This window comes from Zootoca vivipara, chromosome 1, assembly GCF_963506605.1.
Source record: "Zootoca vivipara chromosome 1, rZooViv1.1, whole genome shotgun sequence".
In the NCBI taxonomy this organism is placed as follows: domain Eukaryota; kingdom Metazoa; phylum Chordata; class Lepidosauria; order Squamata; family Lacertidae; genus Zootoca; species Zootoca vivipara.
Window position 1 is genome coordinate 4,938,075 of NC_083276.1, and position 21,805 is coordinate 4,959,879.

Sequence of the window (21,805 nt, forward strand, 5' to 3'; positions counted from 1 at the left end):
GCCCTTGAGGCAAGGTATACTAATATACCTCCAGTCAGGGGCCTGAGAATGGTTGCTCATCCCAGAGCTTAAGAAGAGCAGGTCAAGGGCGTACAGCACAGACTGGGGAAATGCCCCGGCAGGCAAGGCCGGTTGTTCTCTGTTGTCAACCCCTCCCGCAGGCGGAGCGATTAAAAGTTCAAGCTGTTTTCAAAGAGGCAAGCCAGCACTGCCCCACATGCTTCCGACATGCTCGCCTTTGCAGCTGCAAGGAGCTAGGGCGTTCCTTCCCCAACGTAGTGCCCTCCAAGTGCTGTTGGGACTGCCACTCCCATCGTCCCTGACCGCCGAGCTAGCCGGTTTTAGGCCTAAGGGGAGCAATAGGCCAAAACATTTGAAGAGCACCAAGGTGGGCTAGAGACTAGCTTGAAAGAGGAACAAGACAGCCAAGGTGGTCAGGAATTCTGCAAGCTGAATTCCGAATGTGTGCTACCTGCAGAATCACAGCATGTGCACAGTCCTGTCCGTGGGTCACAGAGCCCAGAGCAGAGCTGTGCTGGACATTCAAATACTAAGGAGCAGGGTTTGTTTTCGTGGACCTTTTTGGGTTTCCACCGGGCAAAGCATCCCGCTTTAAATCGTGGCAATAGCAGCCACAGAATCTGCCCCTGCAGATGAAATTGATCAGACACCGTGTGGCCTCTTCTTTTAGGCAGAGTCGACCTGTGTGTGTCAAGTCTAGTGTTTAAAAACTGGCAGCGTAAGATTCTCTTACAATCAATGGAGAGATAAAGAAATGTAAAAAAAGAAAAGAAAGGCACACAGAGAAGTGCTTGTATAAAAAAGACAAGAGAACAGTTAATAAAAACTACGTATAAAGACTTAAGGAATGGATGTTCACCAGAGTGTTACTGAGCCCTTACGGATTTTTTTTTTTTTTTTAGAAATCTACTTCCCTTTGGACTAGTAAAAGAAAAAAAAGAGGGACTATCTACTACACGCACATAAAAGAAAAATAGACGAGTCAAACTTTTGACCTGAAATGGGTTGACGCAAGAACAACTGAGAATATCGTTGGAATTTTAAAGAGGAAAGGAAGCGGTCCATTCTCAAAACTTAAGAAGCGAGGGTGTGATTAATACTTCAGAAAAATTGCATTTGAGATTGGTTCTAAACCCTTTTATGTCTAGAAGATTCAAGTCACTTAAGAAAATGCTGTTTTTACATACAAGCCATTAAGTGTCCAGTCTCTGTCAAACAAGGATGCCTCTGCAGCTCAGGCGAGGGGGGAAAGAAAAGGCTACACATTTGACTGGGAACATCCTGCAAGCAGAGCCCATGGACACAAGCAAGAGCGATAGAGAGGGTCCCATTCATCTTAAGCGGGGCTTGTGCAGGAAGCGTTCCTTGGAGGGAGACTGTGCCACATACCTGTCACAGTTACGAGTTCCAGATTAAGCCATATAGAAATATTAGTCACAAGAGGGAGGGGAGGTGGAATTGTCCCTGCAGGAGAGCTGTTCCCTTTTAAAACAGTTATAAAGAGAGGGTAGGAAAAACGACCCCTTGGGCAAAGTTTGGTTACGCAGGAACTGCCACTTCTCCCCACGCTTGTATAAACTTTGCGCGCGCAAAAATATATATGTACATACATACACACACTGCAGGAAACGACTATAAATACTGTGCATCCTTTGTGGGCCTAAAAAGAGGAGGAGGAGGAGGAGTCGCCGTGTCTGATTCCAGTTCACACCAGGCTGGAATGCTTAAAGAGTCTTTCAATGGAAGAAGCCAAGCTTCTCATGCAGCCACTCCTCAGTGAGGTCTTCTGTATTCCTGATTTCAAATACCTTTAATAAAAGGGGGGGGGGAGGAAAAGAAAAGTATTGTGTTAGCAACTATGATCTCAGCCGATACAACATAAAAGGAGAATATTAGAGGTTACCACCCACACACTTCTGCTGCGCTTTTCTGCTTGTGTGGTGGCACCTTGGTAAAAACCACTTCTTACTCTTTGTAGCAGAGTTTTCCCCGGAGGCAGAGGACAAGAACAGGAGTCATCCTCAAATTCACAGTCAAGAGCTTCTTTATTGCTTGACTTTATTGCACAAGCATTTCTGTTACTATTATCTACAAACTATTTACATTCCTTTTTCCTCTCTCCAGCATGGTATAATCTCAGTCCAGTAATTAACAATCCTGACACAGCAAAACTCACAGTATTAGCAGCACACATTGTCTTACTTCCAACCTTCTTTTCAGTGTGTGTGTGTGTGTGTGTGTGTGTGTGTGTGTGCATGTGCTTTCCTTATGCGGAAATTGCGGCCTGCAACTTCCTTTATTGGCACCTCCAGCTGACACCAATCAAGCCTAGAGTGGCACTCCTACACACTAAAGAAAAAAATCTGGAAACCTCCTTAAAGCTTCCGGGAACTTTTATCTGTGTCTTAAATGATGTTTTCCTAACAGAGAAACCTTTGCACAGACAGAACGCTTTGGTAAGCTGCCAGCATGCGACGACACACCCCAGGAACAGATGTGACTGGCCGGCTAAACCAGGTGAGGGTAGCCGATGCCTCTCAAACCCTCAGTGACCTGGGGCTTCCCCTGCATGCGAAGACAGGCTCCAGAGGATTGAGAGGATGAGAGTGCCTCCTCCCAGCAACTCTTGCAGCCAGGCTGGTGCCAAATGCCTTGTTCTGCTTTCCTTTGGACCCCATCAGTGAGGTCTCTTTATCTGGCCTGCCCAGGACCTCCATACACCCTGCCCAGGCTTGCACCCCAGGGACGTCACTTCGGTGCTGCTAACACAGAGGTTCGACTTCACCCTCGGAGGCACACTCCATTGTCTCTTGACAATAGCAAATAAATAATAATAATAATAATAATAATAATAATAATAATAATAATAATAATATATTATTTATACCCCATCCATCTGGCTGGGTTTCCCCATTTCCCCAGCCACTCTGGGCGGCTTCCAACAGAAAAATAAAACACAGTAATCTATTAAACATTAAAAGCCTCCCTTTCAGATGTCTTCTAAAAGTCTGGTAGTTGTTTTCCTCTTTGACATCTGTTGGGAGGGCGTTCCACAGGGCAGGCGCCACAACCGAGAAGGCCCTCTGCCTGGTTCCCTGCAACTTTGGCTTCTCGCAACGAGGGAACTGCCAGAAGGCCCTCGGAGCTGGACTTCAGTGTCTGGGCAGAACGATGGAGGTGGAGACGCTCCTTCAGGTATACTGGGCCGAGGCCATTTAGGGCTTTAAAGGTCAACAAACACTGAGTACATCCCTGATACTTAACCCAGAGACGTCTCCTTTTGGGCAGTGTGGTTTGCAGGATACAGCCTCCCAGGCCAACTTGGACCCTGTGGGTGGGTCAAGACTGGCCCGAGAGTCACCCACCCCTGCTCTGCGGGATCTCTCAGTGTGGCGTTTCACCTCTAGAGGGCCTAGAAGGGGTTAAGTTGCCAGGGAGGGAAACGACCAATGGGAGCTCTCCAGCCAGAAGCAGGGTGTATATAGGAAGAATGCAGGCAGGCAGGAGAGTTAGATGATATGAGATGATGAGAGTTAGGTGTGAGGAGAGTGAGTTAGATGAGAGGAGTTGGTGTGAAGATAAGAGCTGGTTATTATTGTGGTGGCTGTTAAATAGTGAGATAGACAGGAGACAGTGTTATGAGTTTAGTGATAATTATTATTAGTTATATTTAGAGGTAATAGGCCGGTAATTCATATTTAGAGGTATTAGGCCGGTATAGGAACCATCTGTGATTTTGAAACCGTTTAAGCTTTGTACAGTAACCAATACGCATAAGAACATTCAATAAACCATCTTGTTTTATTTTACTATATCCTGGTCTGAGGTGTGTGAGTGATTGAAAGTATTTGTTTGTCGTTGGCACATCACCAATAGACCGTCAAACGTCCGGGGGTGATGTGCAGGTCAGAGTGACCGCGACACTCAGAGGGGCAGAAAAAGAAGAGCTGCTGCTGCTGCTGCCCCACCCTAGGAATTGCCTGAGGAACAGGGGAGCAGCAGAAGAGGGGTGCATTAGCCGCTGCAGTGTTATTTAATGCTTCCTCTGAATGCAGGCAGAGATGTCAGCTCAGACCGCATGTTACGCTATTGATTCATGCATTGATGTAAAACGGAAAGACGGGAGGGGGCCCCTGAAGCTCAATCACACAGCGCAGATTAGTTGCAGCATTCAAAACCCCAGTAGGATGACTATGGAAAACATGGTGGTGTGGAAGGAAGAGTCTCCTCGGGGGAGCGATGGAAGGAGCAGGCAGGCAGAACAAAAACTTGCTGGAGACAGGCCAGCTAGGATTAAGGGCACAGTAGGAAGCTGAAGGGTATAATAAACTGGAAGTCGTCTAGTTCACCCTGCCCTAGATGCCTGGAGCAGAGGGGAGCTGTGGTCCAAACCATGTAGATGGCACCAGGTTAGAGAAGGCTGATCTAATTCTTGTCTTTATTGTAAGCTGGAGAATACAGCTAGAAATCCAGTCCTCCACACCAGATTTGCTCTGCAAGACTGTAAGCCAGGCATCTTGCGCTGGTCCCTGTCAGCCCTGAATAGGCATGAAGGCAGGCGAGAGCGGGCGCCCCTCTCTTGCCCACCTTCCCAACACATCTGAAACTTACAAGGGTTTATCCAGAGGTGAAAGGATGCCACCGGCCAGTGCTGTCCGTGTGCACGCCTGCGTGTCCCCATCCCTCAAACCACAAAGCACACAGCACCCTGGCACACCTGTGCATTCATGCGCGCGCATGTAGCTCAGTGGCCAGCCCTTCTGAAACTGGAAATGGAAAGCCAACTTCGTAACTTTTCTCTCTCTTTCCACTTTCTCTTTTAATTTCTTTTCTATTCCTCCCTCCCTCCTTCTCTCTTTCTTTCTCTCCAGTTCCACCACCCCTCTCCTCCATCTTTTTTTTTTTTTGCCTCTGGATCAATGTTTTAGTTTGGACAAAAAGAAAGGAGATATTTGACAACAATCTTTGTATTTTTCTTTATAAACTCCAATAACATTTTTTTAAAAAAGGAAATGGAAGCCCAATGAAGTCTGAAGCCAGCCACAGGACGCCTTTCCCCCACATGCCAGAGGATCTCTTGCAGAAAAAGAGACAGTGACTCAGTGCCAGGTCTCTGCCTCTCTGTACAACTAGCAGAGTAATTTTGTCTAATAAATTTATAGGGACAGATCTGTATAGTGCGCATAGGCTACAAAGTTCAGTTTTCCCCTTAGCACAGAATTTTATGGGCACCACATTACACACAAACACACACACATGCCCTGATATGAGAAGTTTTTAAAAGTGACAGAAGAGTTTAGGCAATGGGGAAAGCGTCAAGTTAGCATAGGAAGATGCCTTATGACTAATCAGACCACTGGTCCATCTAAGCTCAGTGCTGGCTACACCAACTGGCAGCAGCTCTCCCGAGGTTTGGGCAGGAGTCGGGAATTGAACCAAGGACCCCTCTGCATGCAAGGCATTTGCTCTTCAACACATACATACCTAATTTCATTTGCACGCCACCTTTCCACAGTTCAAACCATGCTCAAGGCAGCTTACAACATGGGGGGGAAATGTCACAGCAACATAACCAAAGTAGTCGTGAACAATAAATCAATCATTTAAAATATGCAATCAAAAGGAGCAATTTGTGTATATATTTCACAACAGGATTGAAAATGATACAAAACAACCCAAGACAACACCCCAGCTCAAGATTCTGTTCAGCAGCCTCAGCCTTTGCAGCTGGAGTCAGTCAGGTCTCTCTCCCCCCCCCCTCCATTAAGCCAATACCCTTCCTCAATGCAATAAGTTCATGCCCAGCAAATTCTGGGGGCATTCCACTTTTACCTTTGTGAGTTCCGCCGTCTGTACGAGCTTATTTTTGCTGCCGGCGTACATCATCTGTTGCTCAGGCTTGCACCCTGCAATTATCAGGAGGGAATCAGATCAGGGACAAAGCAAGATCAGCATGAAGGCAGCCCATTCAGGAGGAATGGGGCAGGGATACAGACGGAATAGGCCAGCCATTTCACTGCCTGCCTGCTGCTTCTCCCCACTCACTATCGCAGGCATCCCCAAACTGCGGCCCTCCAGATGTTTTGGCCTACAACTCCCATAGCTAACAGGACCAGTGGTCGGGGAAGATGGGAATTGTAGTCCAAAACATCTGGAGGGCCGAAGTTTGGGGGTGCCTGCACTATTGGCTCCTTGCTCTGCTAAAGCCTTCACCAACGCGTCACCCATCAGATGCTCTGGACTCCAACTCCCATTGTTCCTTGCAAGTTGCCCTTTTTATTTATTAATTGGTTGCATTAATATCCCCCCTTTTCCTCCAAGGAGCTGTACACCGTTCTCCCCCTCATTTAATCCCTACAACAACACTGCGAGGTAGGCTGGGCTAACAGAAGGCAATGAGGTCACACTCATTGAGCTTCATGGCCCGGTGGGGATTTGAACCCTGGTCTCTTCTAGGTCCTAGCTTGACACTCTTAAGAATTGCAACACATGGGCTCCAAAATCTAAGCCAGCCTTTGCCGGCCTGGCGCCCTCCAGAGGGTGTTGGACTACAACTCCCATCAGCCCCTGCCAGTGCACGATGGGAGTTCTAGTCCGATGCCAGGCCAACAAAGGTGGGTGTAAATACTTAAAATTGAGAGCATGGGGGTCCTGAAAAGGGCAATTCACAAGCTTCACCAACACCACCTCCCCCCAGATCACGTGTGGGCTGTTCTTAGGGCTATCCTAAGACGTGTGTTTGTCCTGTCCGATCAAAACATGGCTCCCAGTGGAACTTGCTGTCCTTATGGCAATCAGCCGTTTCCATTTTGAAGCCCAGCAGGCAGCTGCGTTTTGCTTCACAGAACTGTAGGGAGCTGGAAGGGACCTCAAAAGGTCATCCAGTCCAACCCCCCTGAATTTTGTACAAATTCCAGAGCAGGAATTTGTACAAAAGAAACTCCCCCCCCCCCAATCAGCCAGCCGGAGCTTGCCTTACCGACGGGGCTGGAGAAGATGAAGCAGAGCGGGTAAGAGACTCTTCCGTCGTCGTGCTGGTACTTGTAGCTGTAGACGATGAATGTTTTCTCAGTCAAGGAAAATGGAAGCAGGAGGGATGGGCAAGAGAGGATCTTGAAACCTGCCTGTTACAAAGTGCTCAGTGTAGCTGAGTTTTTAAGCAGAGTTTGCAGGCGAGGGGGCAGTTTATACTTGGGGCTGCTACGTTCGGATCAATGAAACGCTGAAATGGACTAAAGAAGGCCATGATAGTATCAGACAGTTGGAAGCACTTCCTAGGGACCCTTGTTTGGTCTGAGCAGCGCCTCCCCCCACCCCCACCCCAGCTTTCCATCCTGAGGTCCCATCCGCACTATGCATTTAAAGCAGGATCGCCCCACTTTAAAACAGTCACATCTTCTCCCTATAGAATGCTAGGAAATGCAGTTTTGTTTGTTTTATTCTTTACGGAAAAATAAGAAGTATAAAATTTTAAGTGCACCTGGTAAAAGAAAATGTGAAAATAAAACAAAATAACATCCGTTTAAAAAACAAAAAAACTATAAGCATTACATGATTGTTATGGTAGTTCACCTAAACTTAACCTAATACGGTGTTAATAAAAATGATTTCCAAATATCATTAAATATGTCCATGGTGAATCTACATTTGTACACGACTTGTTCATGTGTTGCAGGTTTGTACATATATTTAATCCATTCATTGAAGAGAGCTGCATTAAAAAAAATCCAGTTCATCAATACCTGTCTTTTTGCCTTGGTAAGGGCGTGGACAGTCCATTCATATTTTCCCTTTATTAGGTTCCATGTATTGGGTATAGAAGTCAAAAGAATATTTTCCCCTGCAAATTTAAGATTTGTTAAGTTTAAAGGTGCTGAGATCTGTTAGGAGGCTCCCTATTCCCCGTCATAGAGCTACAATTCCCAGAGTTCCCTTGGAAGAGAGATGGATTGTTAAGCCACTCTGGGAACTGCAGTTCCGTGAGGGGGTCCCTTAATGCTCAGCATGCTTAACAAACTAGACTTCTCAAGATTCTTGGGGTGAGGCTGCAGTTGTTTAAAACAGTATTACACTGCTTTAAATGTCTTCCTCTGAATCCTGAGCATTGGCCTTTCTCACCAACAATTTCCATCTTACTCCTGCTTTTCCATTGAGGTCCCAACTGCAACTAGCTCTTACCAAGCTTATAATGGGCTCCCATAAAGACAGCCTCTCACCCCTAGTGGGCAAGAACAGTAAAAAGGGACCTTGTACCAAGCCAGACCATTGGCCCACCTATCTTTAAAGTGTCTACGCCAGTGGCTCCCAAACTACGTACCTACACCATGGACCACTTGAAAATCGCCAAGGTTCTTGGCAGACCACTTAACTCTTTTTCTGCCTAGTGTAGCAATTGTAATACGCCATAGGGACGTTGGTGGTGCTGTGGTCTAAACCAGTGTTTCCCAACCTTGTGCCTCCAGCTGTTTTCGGACTACAATTCCCATCATTCCTGACCACTGGTCTTGCTAGCTAGGGATGATGGGAGTTGTAGTCCCAAAACATCTGGAGGCACAATGTTGGGAAACACTGGTCTAAACCACTGAGCCTCTTAAGCTTGCCGATCAGAAGGTCAGCGGTTGGAATCCTCATGACAAGGTGAGCTCCCATTGCTCTGTCCCAGCTCCTGCCAACCTAGCAGTTCAAAAGCATGCCTATGCAAGTAGATAAATAGGTACCCCTGCGGCGGGAAGGTAAATGGCATTTCCGTGCGCTCTGGTTTTTCCGTCACTGTGTCCCGTTGCGCCGGAAGTGGTTTAGTCCCGCTGGCCACATGACTGAAAGCGAGATGAGCACCACAACCCCATAGACTGGACTGGACTGGACTAAACAGTCCAGGGGTCCTATACCTTGACCTAATGTGCCATGCTAGATGCTGTAGGGTTTTTAATTGCACTTTTACAGACATGCCGCAGGCATGAACGAAGCTCTTGGGGGGCACCAGTGGTCCATGGGGCACAGTCTACACAGTGGCTCTCCAAGGTTTTAGGCAGGGGCCATTCCCATGTTGGGAATTGAATCCGGAATCGCTACCAATGAGCCATCGATTTGTACACCCGTTTCGTGGCCCAACCCACGTGCCCAGGCAGAGCCGGGTGCGCTGGCTTGAGGCTTTTGCAAGCACCAATATGCGGACCGGAAATGGGTTCTTCTAAAGCAAAATATTGCCACCGCCAAAAAAAGGATATCGAGGTTGCCTCTCGGGCAGTTCGTCTTTTAGCTCATCCGGAGAAATGCCCTGGTAGCATTAAAAATAAAACAAGAGACAGGGTTGTGAAGACAAGAATCTAGAGATATATCCAACAGCTATATAAAATGGTATACACACCAGTAACTAAGTTATCTACTTGATTTTATTTGCTGTGTTTATTCTGTGAACTGCCCTGAGATCTTACGATGAAGGGTGGTATATAAATTTAATTTAATTTAATAATAGCAGAACACACCACTGTAGACTGGCCCATTTTTAAGATTCTTGGTGCCATATTTAGACGTCATTACAATACTGTTAATGATTCCTAAGTTTAGTATTAGGCTGTTTAGTATTAGGCTGTATTAGTATTAGATTCCTAAGTTTAGTATTAGGCTGTTTAGTATACAGGCTTTTAAATTCTATTCTATAAATTCTAGTCTATATTCTATAACAGGCAGCTCTGTTTAGGGAAGCTTTTAATCTTTAAGAAATTAGTGTATTTTAATATTTCTGTTGGAAGCCGCCCAGAGTGGCTGGGGAAACCCAGCCAGATGGGCGGGGTATAAATAATAATTATTATTATTATTATTAATGCTGTATGCTGCATAGAGCAGCTTTTGAGAACCTGGGGCCCACCAGATGTTTTTGGACTACAACTTCCATCATTCTCTCCATTTGCCTCCCCATACTCTGTTTGCTGCTGTTTCTGCCACTTTCTAGATTTAAGCCTGCTAGGGCAGAGACCTCCATCCTTTGAGTCTCTCCATCCTTTGAGAAGCCACATAAAAGCACTAGCAGCCTCGAAACCAGTGTTGCTCAGAAACTCTTAAGAAACTCCACCCAACCAAAGAAATCTGTGCAGTTTGGAAACCACTGGTTAAAATCAGTGCAGCTTTGAAAGGTTCGTTCAGCCAGCCCCCCTGATCCAAAATGGCACCCACCTGTTACCAGACAGAAGAGGAAAACCTGCTCCTTCTGCTCAGGAATAGCCATGCAAACCATTCCCAGTGGGGAGAACCTCCCCACAAGCAATCTGTTCCCACCACTCAACATGGGTTGAGATCTGAAGCACGTTCCCTTAAAGAGCCTTTGCCCATTTTATTCTGTGAACCACCCTGATATGATGAATGCTGGTATGTAAATCTATTAAATCTTCATCATCACCTGGGGCTGTTCAGATGTTTTGGACTACAACTCCCATCAGCTCAACCCAGCAGGGACAAATCATACTGTGGCTGATGGGAGTTGTAGTCCAAAACATCTGAACAGCAGCAGGTTGGCAAAAGCTAGGAAATAAAGCCCACTAAACTCAGTGGGGTTTGTTTCTGAACAGACATGCCAAGCACGACGTTGCTACTTCTGCCAAGACCACCCACCCAGGCGTGGTTTCAGAGCCTCCTGCAGGAACCAGCGTTGCAAAGGGCAGAGCCAGCGTGGCGTGGAAAACAGACAGTTTTCCAAATGGCGCAGCGGTTCACTTTCGAAATCCAGCAATAAGAAAATCTTTGCTGTTCAGAAGTTGCAGCCCCAGCTTTGAAGCAGTTTGAAGCTCGAGGCGAAGACACAAAATCCACACCATATAAATAGACCATCCACAAACCTCATGTTCTTCATCCAGAACCACCAGCTGCTTATCCTTGTCAATCTTCACTATAATAAAAGGGAGAAAGAAATGGAAATGAACCCACTGAAATTAATGAACACGATCAGCTAGGACCACTAATGTCAATGGTTCTACTGCTTCCTTTTTTACAGGGCTGCTCGCCCTCCCTTACTCTCTGGCTGCAGCTGATTAACAGGAAAAATCTTCAAATGGGTCCGAACTCCAATGTTTAAAATCTCTGGTAGAGGACAAAGATCCAGAGATCACATTAAAGGTGGCCAAATTCTGTGTGATTGCCATAAAACTTAGGGAACAAGCTGTGATATCATCATGACTAAGGTTTTAAATGACAACTTCAGGTTATATTTTAGTGCAGACCGTTTTACTGGCCCACAAGCCACCCCGAAACCGAGCCACTGGCTTGGTGAGTCCCCCGTGTGCTGCGCTAAACCGGCGCGGTGCGGGGACTTGCCAAGTGGCGCTGGAAATCACGTCTGTGCCAGAAATCGCTTCTGCGCAGGCACAATTTTCGGCGTCACGCTGCGCCCGTCTGGCCCACGGACAATCTCCATGGGAGTGATCTGGCCCATGGCCGGCAAACCTTGCCGACCCCTGCTTTAGTGAGCAAGATCTAATTTATATATTTTAATTGCTGCTGTATCTGTACTGTCCCTGTTTTACCGAACTGCGAATTTAAATGTATCGCTATTGTGTTTCATGACTTCCCTGATTTTGTATGTGAGCTGGAACTGGTCTGTGACCGAAATAATAAATCCATTCAATTAACAGTAGCACAATTAACAGGCCAGCATTGGGAGTAACTCTCAATTGACCCACCAAGAGGATTCTGGACCCTGTTCCAAATGCCAGAAGTTAGCAGGGCCAGTGGCAAAAGGAGGAATGAAAGGTGCGTATGTTTTCCTTTGTATGGGAGGCTATTTTCCACACCCCTTTGGACACTCTTCTCTGTCCTCCATCCAGAAAATCCAGGCAAAAACACTCAAGGAGGGTGCAAAGCAAGGTTGGCGGGGGATGAGACCCAGGGAAGAGTTCCAAGGGCCGGAGAGAGAGGCCTAGAGGGCTGCATGTGGCCCCCCGGGTCTGAGGTTTGTCAGAAAAGGAGTGTCTTTGTGGCAGAGGGTGATTACCAGGTAACACTGACTCTTCAATGGCGATCCACCTGTACTCACTGTGTGCTATTAACAACATGCTTTAAAAAAAATAAAAGCTTTTATTAAGACTTTGCTCTGTTGTTTTAACACAAGGGAAGGTTTCTCATCATCCTGGAAAAAAGGTGGCAAGTGGGGTGCCACGGGGTTCTGTCCTGGGCCCGCTGTTGTTCAACGTCTTTATAAATGATTTGGATGAAGAATTGAGGGGGTGCTCATCCAATTTGAGGATGACACCAAACTGGGAGGGGGAGCTAATGCCGCAGAAGAGAGAATCAGGATTCAAGATGACCTTAACGGATTGGAGAACTGGGGCCAAGGTAACAAAATGAATTTCAATAGGGACAAATGTCAGGTTCGGCACTTAGGCAGGAAGAACCGGATGCATAAATTTCAGATGGGGGACAACAACCCAGCAGGGACAGGGCCTTCTCAGCCACAGCACCCAAGTTACAGAACTTGCTTTCTCAGGAAGGTATTCTTGCTGTTTGGGACCAGGTGAAAATCATGCTTTTAGATGTGTTTTTGCCTTGTGGCTGATGAGCAATTATTTTTTCCTTTTCTTTTTTGCTAGCTAGCTTTTAACTTGAGTTTTATTATGGTGGGATATAAATAGTACATCCACATGCATGCACACACACATACGATACTGCCCAACTTCACCAAGGCATCCATAGCAAATGCCACGACAGCAGATTCTTGTAGTTAAGAGACGTTTGCTCAACCAGGGCAGGGAAGGAGAAACAGGAGAAAGAAGAATCATTTGGAAAATAACATAAACCGCGATAAATCCACTTATCTTTGTAACCATGAGGGCAGTAATCTCCTTCTATTTCTTCTTTTTAAAGGGATCCTCAGGATGATAAAAGAGGCTCCACAGAGCAGTCCCTGAAGCCAACAAGGTCAGCTCTGGACCGACAGACCCGAAGCTTAATTACACTGTTGACATAATTTAGGACATCTTGGAGAAGCCGCCTCCAAGACTCTGCTGGCCATTTTATACCCTACTGCTTCGCTACACCAGGAGTGGGGGTTCCCAGGGCCAGAGGCAACCCTCAGGGCTCCCTCTAAGCCACCCCCCCTCTCCTCAAGCCCCGCCCCCAAACCTATTTGGCTGGCTTGTATCCTCCAACCAAGAACACCTTTTGCTTGCATGGAATGAGGCTTATATATAAACAATGTGTGTTTGTGTGCAGACAAAATGTGAGAGAGCCCCCTTATCTTTCAACAGCTGGAATCTGGCTGACAGAACAAAGGCAATCGCAATGGCCATTGCCCCGCCCACTTTTGCCTCTAGCCCCGCCCACTACTGGCTCTTGGGGGGGGCACTTCAATACTTCTCACCGCCAGCATTCGAAATTAGGCAGGCTCCAGGCGCATTTTGAACCTGGCTATCGGCAACTTGCGGCCAAGTGAAGATGACCGGGAGCCAATATAGCGCCTGATATCTCCACCTGAAAGTCCCTGCCTGGGGATCCTTGGCTCTTGGCTGTTTTCACACACTAATACCATGTCCTGTAGAATTTTGTATTTCATCTGCACAATCAGAATGAATTTTCGAGACCAATTTCGAGCCACCTGCCCCCAAAATGGCAACTAGGCATTCCGCTTCAAATGGCAATCATAACCTTGGTCTAAGGAGCCATTTGCCGCCTAGCTTATATATCTGCTCACTACCTTCTAACAACATTTCTCCCGCTATACAAAATTGGGACTGAGTGCCCACATCTTGCCTCTGGTCACTCAGCGGACTCACAAATCCACAAGGAGAGCTCTGCTGGATCAGGCCACTGGCCCCTCTAGTCCAGTGCCCTGTTCTCACAATGGCCTGCGGGGAGCTAGCAAGCAGGATTCAAGCACAAGAGTTCTCTCCCATCCAGCAGTATCCAGCAACTGTGGCAGGCACAAAGGCTGCCACTGAACCAGCTCTCCAAATTGTCTAGGGCAGGTTTTTTTTGCTGACATCAAAATGCAAAAGTTCTTTCGACTCTGCTCTCCGAAAGCAAAGTGCAAGGAGGTCTCAGGCCAAATGCAGAGTCCACAATGCCCTCTGCTCTTACTCAGCAGATCCCTTCTCCTCCACCCCAACCCAGCACAAGGCCTTGAAACCCTGGTGGGCAGGCGTCTTACTGATAATCGCAGCATTGTTCGTCTCTTTGCGGAAACGGAATTTTCTCAGCTTCTCCACGAGGTCTTCGGCCACGTCACAAACCACGAGGGATTCACTCTGCGGGGGGAAGGAGAGACGAGGGGGGAGATGAATAAGACGTTCTTTATTCCAGTCAGCCACAGCTCTCCGATCCCCGGCTGTTGGGAGGTTTGGAGCAGGCGCAAAGCCCCAGAAACTAGTAAGAGGAAACACGTAACTATTCCGAAATGCTTTGTGGGGACATAGCTCCGTGATCCTGCAGTGGGAACAGAGGAAGCGGCCTTACACGAAGTCCAACCATTGGTCTGTCGGCTCCGTATTGCCAACAGCAGCCTTCCCCAACGTGGGACCGGGGGGCTGATGGGAGTTGTAGCCCCAGTATGAGGAAGGTTACTGCAGACCAGGGATGGGGAACCTGTGCCCCCTCTAGATATTGCAGCTCCCTTTTCCCGTAACCATTGGTCCTGCTGGCTGCAGGAGTCTAGGCACGCCTCCCTATTCCTGCTGCAAGCAGAGAACTTGAGGGAAATGACTTTTCTGCTCATGCCACTGGGAAAGTCCAGAAATAGAGGAGATCTGGTTGACCACTGATGCTGGATGAGACAGGCCAGGTATAGGGAACTTTGGGCTTTCCAGGTGTTGCTGAACCGCAACTCACAGGGTTTCTAAAAGGATAAAATGAGAAGGGCATAGCTGCCAAGTTCTCCCTTTTTTATTATTATTATTTTAAAGCAATCTATTGAGTTTTCCAAATAAACACATTAAAGACGATAAACAAAACATACATTCAAAAAACAAATACCACACAGACAATTATATTTTTAACAATTCTTCCCGATTCTCTCATTCCCAATGCTCTGCCGAGCTTGACTTCCCTCCCTCCCATTTGGTTTTCTTTTCAACTCTTAATCTCGCAGTTCCTTTATTCCATCCATTTAAAATCAATTCGTAGGATTTATTTCAGTCCTGCAAGTGTCTTTAAACTTCTACAGTTCTTTTCCATATACTCCACAAATTTACTCCAGTCTTTTTGGAACCTTGTTTCCCCCAAGTTTTTTAAAAGGAAATTCCCTTATGCTGAATAGGCTTCCTCGTGAGAAAAGGGAAAACGTGGCAGCTATGGAGAAGGGGGGAATCGTGTATGCCTCCATGGATGAAAGTTGGGATATAAAAATAAGCAAATAAGGGGACAAGATGAAGTCGTCGTCCCCGCCAGGACTTAGCCCACACCAGAGACTTTCTGGATATACATCACTGCCTCAATGTTCATCTTACACTATACAGCTAAGACAAAACAGCCCATCCTACAAATTCCTTTGCTCTCTGCAGTGAAATGCATCTCAGATAGTCATTTCCAGCGTGGAAGGGCCAAGCCGAGGCAAGTGGAAGGGCCGCAAAGAGCAGGAATGGGAGAGAAGAGGCAAAGTGTCGTTGCAAAAGACGTCCTTCGTTATTCCAGCCTGAGCTTCTCTGCTCCTACAAGTAGCTTTGTGAAAATGTATTCCTGGCGGTTACACTCACAAATAAATGCAGCTCAGCGATTGTGTCAAGCGGAGGCACAGCCCAGTTCCCTGAATAGGCTGCCTCCAGGTACTTGCACCACCCAGAAATCATTTGCTCATCATAGGAGGCGCTGAGCCGGCAAGGCACCCGTGAGCATCAGAACAGCTTATTGCAGCCCTGTTGCCAAGGAAAAGAGAAGGAAAGGCATTTGCGTGTCTCTAGCTTATATCTCCCTGCCGTGTGGGGATTTGGAACGACTTCTGTGCAATGGGTTAAACCTGCTTAAATGCCAGAGGGTTTTGGGGGGTGGGGAGCAGAGGGAGTCCACTTCTGCTGCTGCTGCTGCTGTTTCAACTGTAAGCTGCTTGGGGCAGGGTCCATCTCACTGTTTCTTTTGCTGGAACTAAAAATAATTTTTCTTCAAAGGAGTGAGGAATCTACCGGTAGCAGAGGAGCTCCAGCTCCTGTGCAAACCTACAAAGCACATAATTCTTGGGGTGGGGAGGAGACAGATATCTTGACAGTAAAACTGGATTAGGTTTTGCAAGGCAGACATGCCCTACTTTTCTCTCCATTTTTTATTTATTTTTTACTCACAGCCAGACTTAAGGCTAAGAGCTCTCACAAACAAAAGAGCTCAAGGCCTCTAAAGTCTAACTGAAGCCTGTTGAAAGAGTTTTACATCAGCAGGCTTTTGGCACACAAGTCAGTTTCCTTGAGAACTAGCCTTTTGAGCATCGCAAGTAGTTAAGAATTTAAGAGAGGTTGGGGAGGGCGAGCAAACAAACTTACAAAGGGGGTGCGGATGTGGCCAGGTTCAATACCCAGCACATCCAGGTGTAGCTGGGAGAGACCCTGCCTGGAACCCTGAAGAGCTGCTGCCAGTCAGTGTAGATAATGCTGAGCTGGATGGACCAATGGCCCTGGCACAGGAGAAAGCAGATTTGCTTGCTTCCAAAGAGCCAAGACCAAGACCCAGGGCCATCTGACCAAACTGGCCTTCCTATACAAGCACCAGCCCCCTCCCTCCAGCTGACACTGGCTGCTTGCAAAGAATGGTCATTATTATTATTATTATTTAAATGTGTATACTGCCCTTCTTCGTCCACAGATCTCAGGGCAGTTCACACCATAAAAAATACAAAATTAAAACACAAAATTCATAATAAGAACAGTAACAAAGCTAACACATCCTCCCTCCAACCCACAAATGGTCAGAGTTTGTTGTCAAAAAGCAAATAAGCAAGCCAAGCCACACCTGTAACTCTCCTCCAGCAGTTGATCCACCATGCTGGGTAGGTGGAGGAACAGTATCATTAGGGCAGAAAATAAACTATACAAAGGAACCTGCAAGAAAATGCAGAGTAGCCTCTTTTCTTCAAGGGGGTGTTCCTCTTTTTGGGGGGGGTTGGGCATTTTACTCCCTTCCCCTTCTCCCACCCTAAGTTCCTTGTCCACTGAGCATGCTTAGGCTTCCATGGTTGGTTCTTGGCACCCTTGAGGTGTTTCAAAAAGATTTTTGCAATCCCCAGGCTTCTCCTGAGAACACTGATACTTACGATAGGATAAGTAGCTGCCCTGCTCCAAAATGCCTGCTCAGTACTGTCTACAGTGCACTGACTGGCAGCAACTTTCCAGAGTTTCAAACAGGAAGTCTCTCCCAGCCCAACCAGGCAGAGGGCCTTCTCAGTAGTGGCACCCGCCCTGTGGAATGCCCTCCCATCAGATGTTAAGGAAATAAACAACTATCTGACTTTTAGCAGACATCTGAAGGCAACCCTGTTTAGGAACGTTTTTAGTGTTTGATCTTTTATCATGTTTTTAGTATTCTGCTGGGAACTGCCCAAAGTGGCTGGGGAAACCCAGCCAGATGGATGGGGTATAAATAATAAATTATTATTATTATTATTACTTGGAGATGAACCTGGGGCCTTCTTCATGTAAAGCAGATGCTCTGTGGACTCCCATCTTGGCTAGAAATGTGGCCACACCACGAGAGTTCACTGTCAGAAGACGTGATGATGGTTGGAGGGTGAGCAGAATTACACATAAGCAGCAGTGGTGGGTGAGCAGAAGAGGAAGAAGAGGATGTTTATACTGGCGTGAACTTCCCCAAGAGACTAGAGACGGACAGCAAATTCAGCCCTTTCTGGGCTCCATGAGTGAGTTTTGGGGAAGAGGGGAGAGAAGGCAGTCGTGGGTGGGGTCGGGTGGGCACCCTTACCTCAATTATTGCCCAAAGCGAAGGCATCCCTTTTTGGAAAAGTGCAACTGTTCTACTTTAGCTTTCCCCGAGAGATCAGTTAGGTGGACAGAAGGAGCCAAAAGGGAACTTAAGATGTATGCATACACACCACAACCTTTTACACCAGATTAGCCAAACACAACAGCCAGCCCCGGTTCCAAATTTACCGTACCATTAACAGAAGCAGATTAGAATGACTAGGCAAGGGTGTGCCTTGGAAGAGATACCAAGTAAAAAATCCATCCTCTCACAGCTCTTTATGTTATTATTTTCCAGGGTGGCCAAAGTGCATAATGACACACACGCAAAAATCGCTATTGAGTGTTGATCCACATTGTACATAAAATGAAGGAGTCCCACTGACCGCAAGAAAACTAGCTTCCAAGTAACAACAACAACAACAACAACAATAATAACAATAATAATAACAATAATAATAATAATTTATTATTTATACCCCACCCATCTGGCTGGGTTTCCCCAGTCACTCTGGGCGGCTTCCAGCAGAATATTAAAATACAATGATTCATCAAATATTAAAAGCTTCCCTAAACAGGGCTGCCTTCAGATGTCTTCTAAAAGTCCGATAATTGTTTATTTATTTGACACCTGATAGGAGGGCGTTCCACGGGGCAGGCGCCCCTACTGGGAAGGCCCTCTGCCTGGTTCCCTGTAACTCCACAGTGAGGGAACCGCCAGGAGGCCCTCAGTGCTGGACCTCAGTGTCCGGGCGGAACGGTGGGTGCGGAGATGCTTCTTCAGGTATACTGAGCCGAAGCCGTTTAGGGCTTTAAAAGTCAGCATCAACACTTTGAATTGTGCCTGGAAACGTCCTGGGAGCCAATGTAGGTCTTTCAAAACCAGTGTTATGTTGTCTCGGTGGCCACTCCCAGTCACCAGTCCAGCTGCCGCATTCTGGATTAGTTGTAGTTTCCAGGTCACCTTCAAAGGTAGCCCCACGTAGAGCGCATTGCAGTAGTCCAAGTGGGAGATAACCAAAGCACACACCACTCTGGCAAGACAGTCTGTGGGTAGGTAGGGTTTCAGCCTGCGTACCAGATGGAGCTGGTAGACAACTGCCCTGGACACAAAATTGACCTGCGCCTCAATGGATAGCTGTGAGTCCATTAGTGGGAACAGGGTTGAAGTATTATGGGACAATACAGATTCCATCCTCCACTTTAGGAATAAACATGTATTAAGGGGGAAGAGTCCTACCATCAACCCCTCCCATCACGAGGACAAGGACTCAATCCTGGACAGACCTATGTGGGAGTGAGTTCAGTAGGGCTTACTTCCAAGTAGGCACACGCAGGACTGCACTTTCCACATCACAGAATGTGGATTTATCGCTGTTAGAGCATTTTCCAGCCACTCATCTCCACACCCTCTCCATTCATGCTTGCAGTGAGTGACAAGGGGGAATTTAATCCACATTCCTGGTGTGAGTACAGACATATAAAGTATACTTGTCCTGGAGTAAGGAAAATAAAAAAATTCCTTCAGTAGCACCTTAAAGACCAACTAAGTTTATATTTTGGTATGAGCTTTCGTGTGCATGCACACTTGTATGTATCTGAAGAAGTGTGCATGCACACGAAAGCTCATACCAAAATATAAACTTAGTTGGTCTTTAAGGTGCTACTGAAGGAATTTTTTTTATTTTGCTGGAGTAAGGAGTACAGGAAGACACACACTTGTGCATGGCACTTAAGTGTGGCAAAGAGAAACAAATCCACATCAATCAGTCTTTGGAATTCACCCCCCCCCCAATCCTGCCATTTGCAGAGGGCGAGTGGATCAGGGTGGGGCAGTAAAAATAAGACAAAAGAGGGTGCGGGGCAAGGAGGCAGCCTCGCCAGTGCCTTTTCGGAGCACAGTCCCACTAAATGCAAATTTGGCCCTTTCCTTGCAATGAAGCATCACAGTTTTGTTTTGTTTTTTCCTTTGAGGGACAGGGGTCTTCTCTAGGCTTCCCAGAAGGTCTGGGAAAATGCATTGTTATGTTTTAACTTTGTGTGTGTGCTTGTCTTATTTATTAAATTTGTATACCGCCCTTCCTCCAAAGATCCCAGGGCAGTTCGCAGCATTTAAAAAATAGAAAATAAAGATACATAATGACAGGAAGAACAAGAACAAAACAAAACACTCCCCCCCCCCAAATACGCACGGGATCATACATGGTTTAAACAAATACCAAACATATGCAGCGGGAGGCCATCGCGACATCTATCTATATTTTTGTCATAAGTCACATTTATTGCTCAAACTTCCATGTCTTCCTCTCCCCACCCCCGACGGCGGAGACCCCCCAGCCGCCTTCTCACAGGGACACGGGAGGGTTTTTTTTTAAGACACCCCACCTCGGAACTCTAAGGGCACAAATCTTCCCGGGAATGTGGAAGCGGCGAAGGAGCCAAGCCAGCCCAGCCCGGGCCTCCCCGCGCGGCCCCAGCGATCCCCCCGCACTCACCATCTTGCTCCAGCAACAGCCTTTCCCTCAAGTCCCTTCAGCAGCGCGGCCCCTTTAAGAGCCCCCGGGGGCCCTCCCCGCCTCACTTTCAATCTGGCCTCAGACCCGCTCAGCGCGCATGTCCGTCCCGGCCCCCGAGCCAATCAGAGGCGCAGCTGGGCACGGCCGTAGGCGCCGCCTGAGCTACGGCGAGCGGAAAGTGCCAGTCCTGTTAGCGTTTTCTTTTTCTTCCCCCCTCCCACCCTCTCTCATGTGATTATCCTCCTCCAAGGCAGGCATCCGTCCAGCCGCCCACGCCTAGAGAGGCCCGAGACTGAAGGCGCCCCCGCGGCCTCTCTCGATAGCCCGGGGGCGGGCGGGGATTCTACTTCCTGCCCCCTCCCTCCTTGCCCGGCAGGAAGCGGCGTTGCCATGGCAACCAGAGGAGGCGTGGGGGGGGGAGAGGGAGAGAGAGACGTTGATAAATTTAAAACGCCCAGGTGGCTGACAAATAATAAAAGGCATAAGAAATTAAAAGCGACAGCCGCGTGTTTATTGGCAGCAGATTTGCTACAATCGAACAAATAATTTTATTTTATTTTATTTTATTTTATTTTATTTATACATGCATACATACATACCGCCCTTCACCCATAAATCTCAGGGCGGTTTGCAGCATAAAAATGCAGGATGAAAACCTAAAACACATCATAAAAACAATAATAAAATACACCTATAACCCACCTCCCTCAGGTGAAAGGTCAAAGAACCCCTGGGCAATGAAGTTCAGTCAAAGGAGACTATGGGGTGTGGCACTCATCTCCCACAAGCAGATGTGTTTATTTTACACATTGCTTAGGAAGACAGGCGAACTAATGCCAGTGTACTGGAAGAAGCAAAGATCGCCCATGTCGAAGCAATGATTCTTCAACATCAACTTCGTTGGACTGGTCATGTTGTGTGGATGCCTGATTATCGTTTTCCAAAGCAACTACTTTGTTGTTCTTGTTGTTGTTGTTGTCGTTTAGTCGTGTCCGACACTTCGTGACCCCATGGACCATAGCACGCCAGGCACTCCTGTCTTCCACTGCCTCCCACAGTTTGGTCAAACTCATGTTCGTAGCTTCGAGAACACTGTCCAACCATCTCGTCCTCTGTCGTCCCCTTCTCCTTGTGCCCTCATTCTTTCCCAACATCAGGGTCTTTTCCAGGGAGTCTTCTCTTCTCATGAGGTGGCCAGAGTACTGTAGCCTCAGCTTCACGATCTGTCCTCCCAGTGAGCACTCAGAGCTGATTTCCTGAAGAATGGAGAGGTTTGATCTTCTTGCAGTCCATGGGACTCTCAAGAGTCTCCTCCAGCACCATAATTCAACTACTGTACTCTATTCCGAACTTAAAAATGAAAAGCGTAATGCCGGTGGTCAACAAAAG

General features: G+C 47.1%; 1 protein-coding gene across 1 annotated transcript; it reads right to left on the reverse strand.

Moving 5' to 3' along the window:
- Positions 1 to 852: 852 nt before the first annotated feature.
- GMFB (glia maturation factor beta) lies at positions 853 to 20,603 on the reverse strand. The gene is made up of 7 exons (XM_060270878.1): positions 20,396 to 20,603; positions 14,156 to 14,252; positions 10,854 to 10,903; positions 9,247 to 9,298; positions 7,001 to 7,081; positions 5,854 to 5,927; positions 853 to 1,829 (listed from the first exon to the last, which is right to left on the reverse strand). The coding sequence occupies exons 1-7, from the start codon at positions 20,396 to 20,398 to the stop codon at positions 1,758 to 1,760; spliced, it is 429 nt and encodes a 142-aa protein (XP_060126861.1). The 5' UTR covers positions 20,399 to 20,603; the 3' UTR covers positions 853 to 1,757.
- Between the last annotated feature and the right edge of the window lie 1,202 nt (positions 20,604 to 21,805).

What these genes read in the sequence shown, in the direction of transcription:
- GMFB (XM_060270878.1), bottom strand. An exon ending in GCCCGAGAGGCAACCTCGAT is followed by an intron (nt 7,082 to 9,246) that starts ATCCTTTTTTTG and finishes CTGAGAAAACAT; the next exon opens with TCATCGTCTACAGCTACAAG. An exon ending in AGACGGCGGAACTCACAAAG is followed by an intron (nt 1,830 to 5,853) that starts GTAAAAGTGGAA and finishes CTTTTATTAAAG; the next exon opens with GTATTTGAAATCAGGAATAC.